The sequence below is a fragment of the Nerophis lumbriciformis genome, linkage group LG15 (genome assembly GCF_033978685.3).
Source record: "Nerophis lumbriciformis linkage group LG15, RoL_Nlum_v2.1, whole genome shotgun sequence".
Classification (NCBI taxonomy): domain Eukaryota; kingdom Metazoa; phylum Chordata; class Actinopteri; order Syngnathiformes; family Syngnathidae; genus Nerophis; species Nerophis lumbriciformis.
This window is the reverse complement of record NC_084562.2, coordinates 28,035,001-28,052,310: the sequence shown is the minus strand read 5'-3', so window position 1 is coordinate 28,052,310 and position 17,310 is coordinate 28,035,001. Positions and strand designations below refer to the sequence as shown.

Below are 17,310 nucleotides of genomic sequence, written 5' to 3'. Positions count from 1 at the left end.
TGGTCACATCTAGTCTTAGATTGGTCACATCTAGTCTTAGATTGGTCACAGCTAGTCTTAGACTTAGATCGGTCACAACTAGTCTTAGACTTAGATTGGTCACATCTACTCTTAGATTGGTCACATCTAGTCTTAGATTGGTCACATCTAGTCTTAGACTTAGATCGGTCACAACTAGTCTTAGATTGGTCACATCTAGTCTTAGATTGGTCACATCTAGTCTTAGACTTAGACTGGTCACATCTAAGTCTTAGATTGGTCACATCTAGTCTTAGACTTAGATCGGTCAGAACTAGTCTTAGACTTAGATTGGTCACATCTAGTCTTAGATTGGTCACATGTAGTCTTAGACTTAGATCGGTCAGAACTAGTCTTAGACTTAGATTGGTCACATGTAGTCTTAGACTTAGATCGGTCAGAACTAGTCTTAGACTTATATTGGTCACATCTAGTCTTAGATTGGTCACATCTAGTCTTAGATTGGTCACAACTGGTCTTAGACTTAGATCGGTCACATCTAGTCTTAGATTGGTCACATGTAGTCTTAGACTTAGATCGGTCAGAACTAGTCTTATACTTAGATTGGTCACATCTAGTCTTAGACTAATATATGATAATATGATGATACATGTGTATAAATATGACAATATGATGATACATGTGTTTAAATATGATATGATGATACATGTACAGTATATACATATGATAATATGATGATACATGTGTATAAATATGATAATACGATGATACCTGTGTATAAATATGATAAATGTATATAAATATGATATGATATCACACACCTGAAGTGAGTCTTGAAGTAACTTCATTGGTCCAAACTGCACCTGTGTCAACGTGCTCTGAAACACAAGTACACACATTAGTACTTCAAAGTATTTGACATACACTGTAGCAATACATGAAAGTATTTTAAATACACTATAGTAACACCTAAAAGTAGTTTTTATCAGACATTTGATGTCATTTTAAGATCTTTCCAAAGGTATAAAAAGGTGTGTCACTATTTGTTCCCCAGCAGATGTTTCAGCAGAAGAGGAAGAGTAACAAAACCTGGATATACTTTGGAGTAGTCAGTGTACAGTTTGTATTGTAGTAAAACACATGGAGGTCCTCTTGTGTCACAGAAAAGTCAATCATCTTTACAAGTAATTAGTTATTGTAATGATAATTACAATAATAATAATTGTAATGATTGGAGAGTGAGACAAGTAATTACAATAATAACAATTGTAATGATTGGAGAGTGAGACAAGTAATTACAATAATAATAATTGTAATGATTGGAGAGTGAGACAAGTAATTACAATAATAATAATTGTAATGATTGGAGAGTGAGACAAGTAATTGTAATAATAATAATTGTAATGATTGGAGAGTGAGACAAGTAATTGTAATAATAATAATTGTAATGATTGGAGAGTGAGACAAGTAATTGTAATAATAATAATTGTAATGAATGGAGAGTGAGACAAGTAATAATTGTAATAATAATAATAATAATTGTAAAGATTGGAGAGTGAGACAATTAATTGTAATAATAATAATTGTAATGATTGGAGAGTGAGACAAGTCATAATTGTAATAATAATAATTGTAATGAATGGAGAGTGAGACAAGTAATTGAATTATAATAATTGTAATGATTGGAGAGTGAGACAAGTAATTGTAATAATAATAATTGTAATGAATGGAGAGTGAGACAAGTAATTGTAATAATAATAATAATTGTAATGAATGGAGAGTGAGACAAGTAATTGTAATAATAATAATTGTAATGATTGGAGAGTGAGACAAGTAATAATTGTAATAATAATAATAATAATTGTAAAGATTGGAGAGTGAGACAATGAATTGTAATAATAATAATTGTAATGACTGGAGAGTGAGACAAGTAATTGTAATAATCCATCCATCCATCCATCCATCCATCCATCTTCTTCCGCTTATCCGAGGTCGGGTCGCGGGGGCAGCAGCCTAAGCAGGGAAGCCCAGACTTCCCTCTCCCCAGCCACTTCGTCCAGCTCTTCCCGTGGGACCCCGAGGCATTCCCAGGCCAGCCGGGAGACATAGTCTTCCCAACGTGTCCTGGGTCTTCCCCGTGGCCTCCTACCGGTCGGACGTGCCCTAAACACCTCCCTAGGGAGGCGTTCGGGTGGCATCCTGACCAGATGCCCGAACCACCTCATCTGGCTCCTCTCCATGTGGAGGAGCAGCGGCTTTACTTTGAGCTCCCCCCGGATGACAGAGCTTCTCACCCTATCTCTAAGGGAGAGCCCTGCCACCCGGCGGAGGAAACTCATTTCGGCCGCTTGTACCCGTGATCTTGTCCTTTCGGTCATAACCCAAAGCTCATGACCATAGGTGAGGATGGGAACGTAGATCGACCGGTAAATTGAGAGCTTTGCCTTCCGGCTCAGCTCCTTCTTCACCACAACGGATCGATACAGCGTCCGCATTACTGAATACGCCGCACCGATCCGCCTGTCGATCTCACCATCCACTCTTCCCTCACTCGTGAACAAGACTCCGAGGTACTTGAACTCCTCCACTTGGGACAAGATCTCCTCCCCAACCCGGAGATGGCACTCCACCCTTTTCCGGGCGAGAACCATGGACTCGGACTTGGAGGTGCTGATTCTCATCCCAGTCGCTTCACACTCAGCTGCGAACCGATCCAGTGAGAGCTGAAGATCCTGGCCAGATGAAGCCATCAGGACCACATCATCTGCAAAAAGCAGAGACGTAATCCTGCAGCCACCAAACCAGATCCCCTCAACGCCTTGACTGCGCCTAGAAATTCTGTCCATAAAAGTTATGAACAGAATCGGTGACAAAGGGCAGCCTTGGCGGAGTCCTACCCTCACTGGAAACGTGTCCGACTTACTACCGGCAATGCGGACCAAGCTCTGGCACTGATCATACAGGGAGCGGACTGCCACAATCAGACAGTCCGATACCCCGTACTCTCTGAGCACTCCCCACAGGACTTCCCGAGGGACACGGTCGAATGCCTTCTCCAAGTCCACAAAACACATGTAGACTGGTTGGGCAAACTCCCATGCACCCTCAAGGACCCTGCCGAGAGTATAGAGCTGGTCCACAGTTCCACGACCAGGACGAAAACCACACTGTTCCTCCTGAATCCGAGGTTCGACTATCCGGCGTAGCCTCCTCTCCAGTACACCTGAATAGACCTTACCGGGAAGGCTGAGGAGTGTGATCCCACGATAGTTAGAACACACCCTCCGGTTCCCCTTCTTAAAGAGAGGAACCACCACCCCGGTCTGCCAATCCAGAGGTACCGCCCCCGATGTCCACGCGATGCTGCAGAGTCTTGTCAACCAAGACAGCCCCACAGCATCCAGAGCCTTAAGGAACTCCGGGCGGATCTCATCTACCCCCGGGGCCTTGCCACCGAGGAGCTTTTTAACTACCTCAGTAACCTCAGCCCCAGAAATAGGAGAGCCCACCACAGACTCCCCAGGCACTGCTTCCTCATAGGAAGACGTGTTGGTGGGATTGAGGAGGTCTTCGAAGTATTCCCTCCACCGATCCACAACATCCGCAGTCGAGGTCAGCAGAACACCATCCTCACCATACACGGTGTTGCTAGTGCACTGCTTCCCCTTCCTGAGGCGGCGGATGGTGGACCAGAATTGCTTCGAAGCCGTCCGGAAGTCGTTTTCCATGGCCTCACCGAACTCCTCCCATGTCCGAGTTTTTGCCTCTGCGACCGCTGAAGCCGCACACCGCTTGGCCTGTCGGTACTTGTCCGCTGCCTCAGGAGTCCTATGAGCCAAAAGAACCCGATAGGACTCCTTCTTCAGCTTGACGGCATCCCTCACCGCCGGTGTTCCTATAACCCCTTTGTTTCAAATGTTTGTTCCACTTGTGGCAGTCGGGCACCAGCATACCGTCTTTGACAACTTGAAGTGGCATAAAACACTGAAAGTGATTGTTCCTATAACCCCTTTGTTTTAAATGTTTTATGCCACTTCAAGTTGTCAAAGACGTGCTGTGAAATACAGCCGACAGGATTGCGCACCAAACACGACGCAAGGCCAAAGCGCATGCATGGTGCAGGAGAACAAAGGACTTCTTTCATTTAAGGTTTGTGATAAACCATCAAACTCATTCATTAAAAGGACTCTATAGTAATATAAAGCGAGTTTTTCTGGACATTATCATGCAAGAAAAGTTTATTTTTGGGATCGCGATCACCGCGTAATGATTTTTTAAGGTTGCATTACAAACATTTAACTGTCCCATGTGATCAGCCAGTGCGATTGGAAGTCCATGCTCAATTATTGCCTCCGTAAATAAAACTTCGGCATTTATCACATCCAAAGAATCTGTTTGGGCGACGAAAAACGTTGAAAGTTTTCCACTTGTATCGCTAGCAACGGCATTAGACTTGTGTTCTTTTGTCCCGACGTGGTCTTTTACATCGCTAATTCCTCCGTGTCCGATCGAAAAATCTTGTCTGCACAAGGTGCAATTCGCGTAGTTTTCACCCTTTTTTTTTTTTAATTAATGAAAAACCGTATTTTTTATCACTGCAACCGTAACCCGGAATAGGTTGATGAAAACCGTACGAATTACGGGAAAACCGGAGTAGTTGGCAGGTATGTATATATATATATATATATATATATATATATATATATATATATATATATATATATATATATATATATATATATACACACACTTTTTTTTTTATTCATTGCATCAAATCTGAATATTTCTGTCTGCAACTAATTTGGCTTCTTTTCCACGAAATGGAACCCAGCTCAAGGGTTAGTAACCATAGCAACAAAGCCCCTTATGGATGGTATTCCCACTATAATTCCTCTTCTATGTAAACAGTCCACATACTCTACTCTACTGTAGTGTACTCCAGTGTAGTGTAGTGTAGGTGTAAGTGTGGTGGTAGTGCAGTTGTAGTGTAAGTGTAGTGTAGTTGTAGGTGTAGTGTCGTGTAAGTGTAGGTGTAGTGTAGTGTAGTGCATTTGTAGTGCAAGTGTAAATGCAAGTGTAAGTGTAGTGTAGGTGTAGTGTAGTTGTAAGTGTAGGTATAGTGTAGGGATGTCCCGATCCGATATTTGGATCGGATCGGCTGCCGATATTTGCCAAAAATTGCGTATCGGCAAGGCATGGGAAAATGCCGATCCAGATCCAGTTTAAAAAAAAACTCCGGTCCGTGTTTTCTAACGCACCTATTTAAATAATACATTCCACTTTTCTGCTGCTCCCTAATTTCCGTTCCGCATTTTCCAGCACACCTTCAACACATCCACAATTCTCACGCAGTTGCTTTTAGCTGCTGGCATTACACGACAGGCTCTTCTCACTCTTTCCTGTGTCTCCCTCTCACAGACAGCGAGCGCACCTTCTTACACACGTCACATACTGTCACGTCATACGTCACATACTGTCACGTCATACGTCACATACGTATACGTCCTCTCCCAGCAGAGAGCGAGGTAGCGGCGTGGCTAACGTTAGCTGTGATGCTAGCGCAGCCGCTAAGGTGCGCGCCTGCTCAAGCGTCCTCTGCGCACGGCAAATCTATGCCACGCACAAAATCAAATAAAAAAATAAGCGCATAACAATTTTCGACACACGGACACGACAGAGACAACAGTTTTCGTCATCACTGTTCAAATATTGTGACGTCTGTCGAGACGCTTATCTCCATTCGCTGCCACACGTCCACACCATCAAAATGGCAAAGATTTCCACATCAACACCGTATGAAAAAATTAGTGATTTTTTTAGTTGTGATTTCCTTCTCTGCATGAAAGTTTAAAAGTAGCATATATTAATGCAGTATGAAGAAGAATGTTTTAATGTAGACACATAGAATCATCATACTGCTGTGATTATATGCATCAAGTGTTCATTCAAGGCTAAGGCAAAATATCGAGATATATATTGTGTATCGCAATATGGCCTTAAAATATCGCAATATTAAAAAAAGGCCATATCGCCCAGCCCTAGTTCAATGATGCCATTTCTGTTTGTCATGTATAATTTTGTCTATTTTGTGTTTATCCTTGAATAAACAGGTCAGTTTCTTGTTACCAACCATTGTGTATTATTCAAACTCCCCTAATTCAGCTGGCTAGTTGTTATCAAGAGTACTAAAACCCTTTTCAACATGATTCTGACAACTAAGTAGGCTAAATAACTTTAAACTTTAATACATGCTCGGATAGGCCAGTATCGGTCAGTATCGGTATCGGTCAGTATCGGAATCGGATCGGAAATGCAAAAAACAATATCGGTATCGGATCGGAAGTGCAAAAACCTGGATCGGGACATCCCTAGTGTAGTGTAGTGTAGTGTAACCGAGCTGAGTTGTAATGTAGTGTAGGTGTAGGTGTAGGTGTAGGGTACACCTACACTACTGCTGAAGAAACAAGTCCATGTCAGAAAAGCAACACATTTAGCTGAACTGCAGCAATTTAGTGGTCAAGTGGTCAAGCAGAAGCTTGTGGATGGCTACCAAAAGCGCCTTATTGCAGGTAAACTTGCCAAGGGACATGTAAGTAGGGATGTCCCGATCCAGGTTTTTGCACTTCCGATCCGATACCGATATTGTTTTTGCATTTCCGATCCGATACCGATACTGACACTGGCCTATCCGAGCATGTATTAAAGTTTAAAGTTATTTAGCCTACTTAGTTGTCAGAATCATGTTGAAAAGGGTTTTAGTACTCTTGATAACAACTAGCCAGCTGAATTAGGGGAGTTTGAATAATACACAATGGTTGGTAACAAGAAACTGACCTGTTTATTCAAGGATAAACACAAAATAGACACAATTATACATGACAAACAGAAATGGCATCATTGAACTAGGGCTGGGCGATATGGCCTTTTTTTAATATTGCGATATTTTAAGGCCATATTGCGATACACAATATATATCTGGATATTTTGCCTTAGCCTTGAATGAACACTTGATGCATATAATCACAGCAGTATGATGATTCTATGTGTTTTGATTGATTGATTGAGACTTTTATTAGTAGGTTGCACAGTGAAGTACATATTCCGTACAATTGACCACTAAATGGTAACACCCCAATAAGTTTTTACACTTGTTTAAGTCGGGGTCCACTTAAATTGATTCATGATACAGATATATACTATCAGATATATACTATCATCATAATACAGTCATCACACAAGATAATCACATTGAATTATTTACATTATTTATAATCCAGGGTGTGGAGGGGGGCGCCTGATGTAAGTGTCAAAAAGACAGCCAAAAGAGTTTGATATGCGAGCACCTTAGAGGGAGCGTTGCTCGCACGGCTGCGCTAGCATCACAGCTAACGTTAGCCATGCTGCTACCTCTCTGCTGGGAGAGGACGTATACGTATATGACGTATGTCGTGACAGTATGTGACGTGTGTAAGAAGGTGCGCTTGCTGTCTGTAAGAGGGAGACACAGGAAAGAGTGAGAAGAGCCTGTCGTGTAATGCCAGCAGCTAAAAGCAACTGCGTGAGAATTGTGGATGTGTTGAAGGTGTGCTGGAAAATGCGGAACGGAAATTACGGAGCAGCAGAAAAGTGGAATGTATTATTTAAATCGGTGCGTTGGAAAACACGGACCGGAGTTTTTTTTAAACTGGATCTGAATCGGCATTTTCCCATGCCTTGCCGATACGCAATTTTTGGCAAATATCGGCAGCCGATCCGATCCAAATATCGGATCGGGACATCCCTACATGTAAGCAAATATTAACATTGCTGTATGTATACTTTTGACCCTCACATTTTCAGTAGAGCCATAATAAATTCATAAAAGAAGCAAACTTCATGAATGCTTTTAGTGAGCAACAAGTATGTGCTCCAATCACTACATCACAAAACAATAAGAAATGATTGTAAAGTCAAGACAGCCATGACATGATGTTCTTTACAAGACCACAACTGTATAGTGTATACTACCATGTATATACAGTATATGAATACTAACATGTATACATAGTAGAGATGCGCGGTTTGCGGGCACAACAGCGGAGTCCGCGGATTATCCGCGGATCGGACGGATGGAATTTAAAAAAATTAGATTTTATCCGCGGGTCGGGTCGGGTCGGGTCGGGTCGGGCGGTTGAAATAAAAAAAAATTGGATTTTAAATAGATTCAGGCGGGTGGCAGTTAAACCAATTGGGAAATATATATACATAGTTAAATGTTGTTACCCACATACGAAAAACGAGCAGGCACCTGCTGCATATGCCACAACAGAAGAAGAAAAAAAAAAGAGATGGACACTTTTACGGAGCGGAGAAGGGACGCATCGCCGGGTCCGGGACCGAGGCCCCTTCCCCCGAGAGGGCCCCACCGGGAGCCGTAGCTGAGGCGATCCGCGAGAAGGGCCCGACGCACGTCCAGGCTCACCACCGCGCCCACCGCACCGACACCCCGCCTCGTCCGCCTTCGCCGCGGCCGGCGTCACGCGCAGCAGGTAAGCAGCTTACCTGCCCGCCACCCCCGTGGCCGGGGACTCGTAACAGGGGTCACTCCGCGCGCTCCGCCCGCGCAGCTTACCTGCCCGCCACCCCTGTTGCCGGGGGCGCGTAACAGGGGTCACTCCGCGCGCAGTGCGCCCACGAAAGGGGTGGGGCTCACCCTGGTTGATATAGACAGCAGGACGGTGGCCATGGAAGTCGGAACCCGCTAAGGAGTGTGTAACAACCCACCTGCCGAATCAACTAGCCCTGAAAATGGATGGCGCTGGAGCGTCGGGCCCATACCCGGCCGTCGCCGGCAGCGAGACGCGCTTGGATGTGCGCTCAGCGCGGCTCCCATATGATTGCCCACTGGTGTGCGTCTGGGTCGTGACAGCGTGGCACGCGAATGTCTGTGCTGCATTGGATCAGTCTCCTTTCTTTAACAGGCAAAAGCTTTATAACCTCACTAATGCCTTGCATCGTCTATATTAGATATATAACAACGGGCGGGTGCGGTTCTGATCAAATGTTACATCGGGTGGATGGCGGATGGTTGACGACTTTCTGATGCGGTTGCGGATGAAATAATTGCCTATCCGCGCATCTCTAATACATAGTGTATTCTACCATGTATATATGTATACTACCATGTGTACTACCACGAATACTACCATGTATCAGTGACGTGCGGTGAGGTTGATGGCTGGTGAGGCACTGACTTCATCACAGTCAGATTTACAAACATATGAACCCTAAAGAGTATCTTATTCACCATTTGATTGGCAGCAGTTAACGGGTTATGTTTAAAAGCTCATACCAGCATTCTTCCCTGCTTGGCACTCAGCATCAAGGCTTGGAATTGGGGGTTAAATCACTGCCCACTGCTCCCCTCACCTCCCAGGGGGTGATTAAGGGGATGGGTCAAATGCAGAGGACAAATTTCACCACACTTAGTGTGTGTGTGACAATCATTGCTACTTTAACTTTACACATACAAACTGTAGCACACAAAAAAGCACATTTAATTAAAAAAAACGTTATTATGGTCTTACCTTTACTTATAAATTAAGTCCATGCACCGCAACTAAAGCCCTCACTTCAACTTTCCACGTGCAAGATTGAATCTATTTAAAAAAGTGTAACCGAGGGTTTATAAATGTGGCCTATACTGTATGAAACTACAAAATAACAAACACGGAGGCTCCAGTTTACACCAGGACCACTTTATTTACCTTCTTTCAAAAACCTCCGCAACGTGACATCACTTCCGCTCTTAGCGCCTTCAAAATAAGAGCTCAAGGCATTATACTGTATAACAGCGCATAACAGGAACTTAACATCACAAAGAGGAAAGCCCATGAAAATAGGTTACAAAAGTTATTTCATAAGAAGCCAAAAAGTGCAAAAACAATAATGTTCGTGTTGGAGGAGTTGTGAATTAGGTACACCTGCAGTCTGCAGGTGTATCTGCACAGCAGGCCAGCAGTTAGCCGAGTCATTGCGCAATCCATGTTGAGGCACTGAGTGACGTGCCTCGACTGGCTGCTGATCACCGCACCGTCTCTTCTCAGTATTTGAACGGCAAATGTGAAAATTCAGCAATTTTGAATAAAAATAATCTAAAACTGGTGAAGTTAAATGGAAAATAACTTTATAGTATAATCACTGGATACATATAACAATTTAATTTTTTTTTTTTTCTTTTTACATTTTTTTTCTTTCCATGATGGCAGGTGAGGCCCGGCCTCACCTGCCTCTAGTGACTGCACGTCACTGCCATGTATATATGTATACTACCATGTGTACTACCATGAATACTACCATGTATATATGTATACTACCATGTATATAGTGTATTGTATGATATAATTTTAGCATCTGGGCTGCAGCCAATATAACAATATCATTGTTAATATACTGTATATAGTGTAGTATCACATCAGAGTGTATCGTATGATATCATTTTAACATCTGTTAGGTTTTGTATAGGATATGAAGGTGTTGTCATGTCTATGTAATCATGTTTTGTTTTAAGTCATGTTTTGTTTAGTTTCTGGCTTTTCACTCCCTTGTCTTGTTTGCATGATTACCCATTAGTTTCACCTGTTCCACGTTTGGATTCATTGTGCACTCTTGTTTGTCACCATAGCAACCATTAGTTTTCATCTGTCACGTCACGCACCTGTTTCACGTTTTGAGTCACGCACCTGCTTTCACTAATCATGTCCATAGTATTTAAGTTCATTCATTTTCTGTTGTTCGTCCTGACGACATCACCACATTTATGCTCTGTCCATTTTTTCATGTCCATCGTTCACGCTGCTCCTTTTTTGTCCATGCCAAGTAAGTTTTCTTTATTCAAGCCATAGTTTGCAAGTTTTGTTTAATTGTTCATAGCTTCTGCCATTGTGCAAGTTTTGTGTTTATAGTCAAGTTTTGTACTTCCGCCCTTGTGCGCGCTTTTCGTTTATTCCTTTTTTTTTGATAGTTTAAATAAATCATGTACCTTCATTCCCGTCTCGCCCGTGCCAACTTTCCGTTGCATCCTGGAAAAGCACACACCCCGGACCAAGTCATGACAGGTGTTAAGTTTTGTAAATGAAGGTGTTAAGTTTTGTAAATGAAGGTGTTAGAATATTCTAGCGGCCAATGAAAAACAAGAACTGCAGGTGGCCCTAGGGCCGGACTGTGGACCTCCCTGCCAGGTGGAACACGAGTCAGAAGAGTGGAGCACTTTCTCCAACGTTCACCTTCAAGATATTTCTGTCCTGATCCAGATTACTGGGAAATCCCCCTAAGACAACCCTAAGACCTGGACAATCCTAAGCCATGCGAGGCCGGAGAGCAGCCGCCCCTTCCTGAGACGTACTCTGCTACACCCGCTCTATGGACCCCTGTCGGCCTCTATGGACCCCTGTTGGCCCCTATGGACCCCTGTCGGCCCCTATGGACCCCTGTAGGCCCCTATGGACCCCTGTAGGCCCCTATGGACCCCTGTAGGCCCCTATGGACCCCTGTAGGCCCCTATGGACCCCTGTCGGCCCCCAGCATCACCAAGTCCAACTTGTGAGGAGACCTTCATCAGACAAATTCAGCTGAGAGCAGACTTCCTCTGAACGAGTTCCATCTGCAGTCACTTCTCTCCAAGTCTCGCTACAAGTGCAGCTCTTGAGGCATCCACCTTCCTGGCATCGGAGGTAAGGCCAAAGGTGAAGGCGGCAGAAGACCAAGGTAAAGAAGCTTGGCAAGTCCAAGTGGAATACTGCCTGGTCCAAAGACACAAGTCATCTTACCAGGAACCTGTCCATGGCAGCTTGCCCCGCCTCCTTCAATCCAAGACCAGGACTTCCATGACTCGTGCTGCCACGGTCCTCACGCAGCCTTCCAGGATTACGAGCCACAGTCCGCCCACTGAGGCTCCATGTGCAACCTGCTGTGGCTCCGCCTCGCTCCATAACACAACAATAGCAAATATAGAGCATTATGTCATCGATGCCCCTCCCCCTCTCCTTCACCTGCTAAAAGAGGAGCGCTGATGTCACCATCATGCATACATGGTGGTCTTCTACAAACCCTGTTTCCATATGAGTTGGGAAATTGTGTTAGATGTAAATATAAACGGAATAAAATGATTTGCAAATCATTTTCAAGCCATATTCAGTTGAATATGCTACAAAGACAACATACAGGTAAAAGCCAGTAAATTAGAATATTTTGAAAAACTTGATTTATTTCAGTAATTGCATTCAAAAGGTGTAACTTGTACATTATATTTATTCATTGCACACAGACTGATGCATTCAAATGTTTATTTCATTTAATTTTGATGATTTGAAGTGGCAACAAATGAAAATCCAAAATTCCGTGTGTCACAAAATTAGAATATTACTTAAGGCTAATACAAAAAAGGGATTTTTAGAAATGTTGGCCAACTGAAAAGTATGAAAATGAAAAATATGAGCATGTACAATACTCAATACTTGGTTGGAGCTCCTTTTGCCTCAATTACTGCGTTAATGCGGCGTGGCATGGAGTCGATGAGTTTCTGGCACTGCTCAGGTGTTATGAGAGCCCAGGTTGCTCTGATAGTGGCCTTCAACTCTTCTGCGTTTTTGGGTCTGGCATTCTGCATCTTCCTTTTCACAATACCCCACAGATTTTCTATGGGGCTAAGGTCAGGGGAGTTGGCGGGCCAATTTAGAACAGAAATACCATGATCCGTAAACCAGGCACGGGTAGATTTTGCGCTGTGTGCAGGCGCCAAGTCCTGTTGGAACTTGAAATCTCCATCTCCATAGAGCAGCTCAGCAGCAGGAAGCATGAAGTGCTCTAAAACTTGCTGGTAGACGGCTGCGTTGACCCTGGATCTCAGGAAACAGAGTGGACCGACACCAGCAGATGACATGGCACCCCAAACCATCACTGATGGTGGAAACTTTACACTAGACTTCAGGCAACGTGGATCCTGTGCCTGTCTTCCTCCAGACTCTGGGACCTCGATTTCCAAAGGAAATGCAAAATTTGCATGGTTGGGTGATGGTTTGGGGTGCCATGTCATCTGCTGGTGTCGGTCCACTCTGTTTCCTGAGATCCAGGGTCAACGCAGCCGTCTACCAGCAAGTTTTAGAGCACTTCATGCTTCCTGCTGCTGACCTGCTCTATGGAGATGGAGATTTCAAGTTCCAACAGGACTTGGCGCCTGCACACAGCGCAAAATCTACCCGTGCCTGGTTTACGGACCATGGTATTTCTGTTCTAAATTGGCCCGCCAACTCCCCTGACCTTAGCCCCATAGAAAATCTGTGGGGTATTGTGAAAAGGAAGATGCAGAATGCCAGACCCAAAAACGCAGAAGAGTTGAAGGCCACTATCAGAGCAACCTGGGCTCTCATAACACCTGAGCAGTGCCAGAAACTCATCGACTCCATGCCACGCCGCATTAACGCAGTAATTGAGGCAAAAGGAGCTCCAACCAAGTATTGAGTATTGTACATGCTCATATTTTTCATTTTCATACTTTTCAGTTGGCCAACATTTCTAAAAATCCCTTTTTTGTATTAGCCTTAAGTAATATTCTAATTTTGTGACACACGGAATTTTGGATTTTCATTTGTTGCCACTTTAAATCATCAAAATTAAATGAAATCAACATTTGAATGCATCAGTCTGTGTGCAATGAATAAATATAATGTACAAGTTACACCTTTTGAATGCAATTACTGAAATAAATCAAGTTTTTCAAAATATTCTAATTTACTGGCTTTTACCTGTATTTGATGTTCAAACTGATAAACTTTTTTTTTTTTGCAAATAATCATTAACTTTAGAATTTGATGCCAGCAACACGTGACAAAGAAGTTGGGAAAGGTGGCAATAAATACTGATAAAGTTGAGGAATGCTCATCAAAGACTTATTTGGAACATCCCACAGGTGTGCAGGCTAATTGGGAACAGGTGGGTGCCATGATTGGGTATAAAAACAGCTTCCATGAAATGCTCAGTCATTCGCAAACAAGGACGGGGCGAGGGTCACCACTTTGTCAACAAATGCGTGAGCAAATTGTTGAACAGTTTAAGAAAAACCTTTCTCAAGCAGCTATTGCAAGGAATTTAGGGATTTCACCATCTACGCTCTGTAATATCATCAAAGGGTTCAGAGAATCTGGAGAAATCACTGCACGTAAGCAGCTAAGCCCGTGACCTTCCATCCCTCAGGCTGTACTGCATCAACAAGCGACATCAGTGTGTAAGGCTGTAACGACGCGTCGACGTAGTCGACGTCATCGGTTACGTAAATACGTCGACGCCGTTTTTGTGCGTCGGCGCGTCGCATATTTACGTCACACTACTGTCATGGCGGAGCGCAAAGCAGACGATGCGAGCGAGGGGAAAAAAGCACGCCAAAAGTCGTCAAAAGTGTCGTAGTATTTCAATAAACGGCCTAATAATGTTGTTGTATGCACACTGTGTCGAGCGGAAATGGCCTATCATAGCAGCACAACGGCTATGAACGAACATTTGAAAAGAAAACCCCCGACAGCGTTCTTGCCATCACCATCAACAAGTCAATCGTCCGCGTGCGTATACGTTGTCATTATTACACAAAAACATGAATGTGTCATTTGTATCTGCGTTGTAAATTCATAAACTAAAGCACCGTTTGCTCTGAGAGGCGCGTTTGGCATGCCTGTTCAGTGTTTACAAAGACGCGCTCCTCTTTAACGCTGTGGAAAAGGCGGCGGCGGCGAGCGAGCGGCGAGGCGGGGCGCGCCGGGAGCGACGCCGCAAGAGACAGGGGACGACGAGCAAGCGAGGAAGAGGAGCTGAAAAGCGAGGAAAGAAAGAGAAAAGAGTTGGAAGAGAAAAGACTTTGTGTAAAATTAAAAGATTGTAAACCTGGCAAAGCCGTCTGGCGTTCAGTCTGTCGGTCCTGAAAGAACCCCACGGCACAAGACGTGTCACAAACGCTAACGTTAATTAGTTGTGCAAATACCTTTTACAACATTAACAGTTACATATACTATGTACAAACCAACAATTAACTTTCACTTTAATCATACTATCATTGTTGTGTTATTAAGCAAAATAAGCAATACTTTTACTTTTGTTGAAATGTTTACACTGTACACTTTTTTGTATTGGATGTTTAGCTTTATTTTTGCACATTTTAAAGCAAAATAAGCAATACTTTTACTTTAGAAATGCTTATACTATTGCAGAATATTAAGATTTGCACTGGATGTTTACTTTTATATTTGCACATTAAAAAGCAAATAAGATACTTTTAATTTTGTTAAATGTTAAAAGTTTTAAATGTTTACATTGTTACAGAATATTTTGTCATGTTGTTGTCAATGTTGACTGAGTGGCCATACCTTTTTTTTTGTAACTAAAAGCCATGCCTTTTGAAAAAACTGGCCTACATTTATTTTTTCCTCTTCATTTTAAATAAAAAAAATAATCGGTAAAAGGAAAAATAATCTATAGATTAATCGAAAAAAATAATCTATAGATTAACCGATTAATCGAAAAAAATAATCTATAGATTAATCGATAGAAAAATAATCGTTAGCTGCAGCCCTAAATACAATGATTTGCAAATCCTTTTCAAGCCATATTCAGTTGAATATGCTACAAAGACAACATATTTGATGTTCAAACTCAAACTTTTTTTTTTTTGCAAATAATCATTAACTTTAGAATTTGATGGCAGCAACACGTGACAAAGAAGTTGGGAAAGGTGGCAATAAATACTGATAAAGTTGAGATCAAAGACTTATTTGGAACATCCCACAGGTGTGCAGGCTAATAGGGAACAGGTGGGTGCCATGATTGGGTATAAAAGTAGATTCCATGAAATGCTCAGTCATTCACAAACAAGGATGGGGCGAGGGTCACCACTTTGTCAACAAATGCGTGAGCAAATTGTTGAACAGTTTAAGAAAAACCTTTCTCAACCAGCTATTGCAAGGAATTTAGGGATTTCACCATCTACGCTCCGTAATATCATCAAAGGGTTCAGAGAATCTGGAGAAATCACTGCACGTAAGCAGCTAAGCCCGTGACCTTCCATCCCTCAGGCTGTACTGCATCAACAAGCGACATTGGCGTGTAAAGGATATCACCACATGGGCTCAGGAACACTTCAGAAACCCACTGTCAGTAACTACAGTCGGTCGCTACATCTGTAAGTGCAAGTTAAAACTCTCCTATGCAAGGCGAAAACCGTTTATCAACAACACCCAGAAACGCCGTCGGCCTCGCTGGACCCGAGCTCATCTAAGATGGACTCATGCAAAGTGGAAAAGTGTTCTGGCGAGTCCACATTTCAAATTGTTTTTGGAAACTGTGGACGTCGTGTCCTCCGGACCAAAGAGGAAAAGAACCATCCCGATTGTTATAGGCGCAAAGTGTAAAAGGCAGCATGTGTGATGGTATGGGGGTGTATTAGTGCCCAAGACATGGGTAACTTACACATCTGTGAAGGCGCCATTAATGCTGAAAGGTACATACAGCTTTTGGAGCAACATATGTTGCCATCCAAGCAACGTTACCATGGACGCCCCTGCTTATTTCAGCAAGACAATGCCAAGCCACGTGTTACATCAACGTGGCTTCATTGTAAAAGAGTGCGGGTACTAGACTGGCCTGCCTGTAGTCCAGACATTGAAAATGTGTGGCGCATTATGAAGCCTAAAATAGCACAACGGACTGTTGAACAACTTAAGCTGTACATCAAGCAAGAATGGGAAAGAATTCCACCTGAGAAGCTTCAAAAATGTGTCTCCTCAGTTCCCAAACCTTTACTGAGTGTTGTTAAAAGGAAAGGCCATGTAACACAGTGGTGAATATGCCCTTTCCAACTACTTTGGCATGTGTTGCAGCCATGAAATTCTAAAGTTAATTATTATTTGCAAAAATAAAATAAAGTTTATGAATTTGAACATTAAATATGTTGTCTTTGTAGCATATTCAACTGAATATGGCTTGAAAAGGATTTGCAAATCATTGTATTCCGTTTATATTTACATCTAACACAATTTCCCAACTCATATGGAAACGGGGTTTGTAGAAGACCACCATGTATGCATGATGGTGTCACTCATGCCACGGTGACTGTCACCATCATGCGTACATGGTGGTCTTCTACACTGCACTGTCACCATCATGCGTACATGGTGGTCTTCTACACTGCACTGTCACCATCATGCATACATGGTGGTCTTCTACAAGGTTCCTAGCAGGAACATCTTAGCCACTTGGGGAGATGGAATGAAATCAATCATTCTTCTTCTACAAAAACATGTACTTTCATAA

The 17,310-nt window shown here is 42.9% G+C and overlaps 1 protein-coding gene across 4 annotated transcripts in view; it reads right to left on the bottom strand.

Moving 5' to 3' along the window:
• The window catches only part of pde8a (phosphodiesterase 8A), a 71,971-nt gene that overhangs the window by 46,929 nt on the left and 7,732 nt on the right, over positions 1-17,310 (bottom strand). For all 4 annotated transcript variants that reach the window (XR_009816779.1, XM_061974667.1, XM_061974668.1 and 1 more), the window contains exon 2: positions 801-857. Coding sequence is in view for 3 of the 4 variants with exons in the window: in XM_061974667.1 (XP_061830651.1) it covers positions 801-857 (57 nt within the window). In the remaining variant the exon portion in view is untranslated. The remainder of the gene's footprint in view (positions 1-800; positions 858-17,310) is intronic.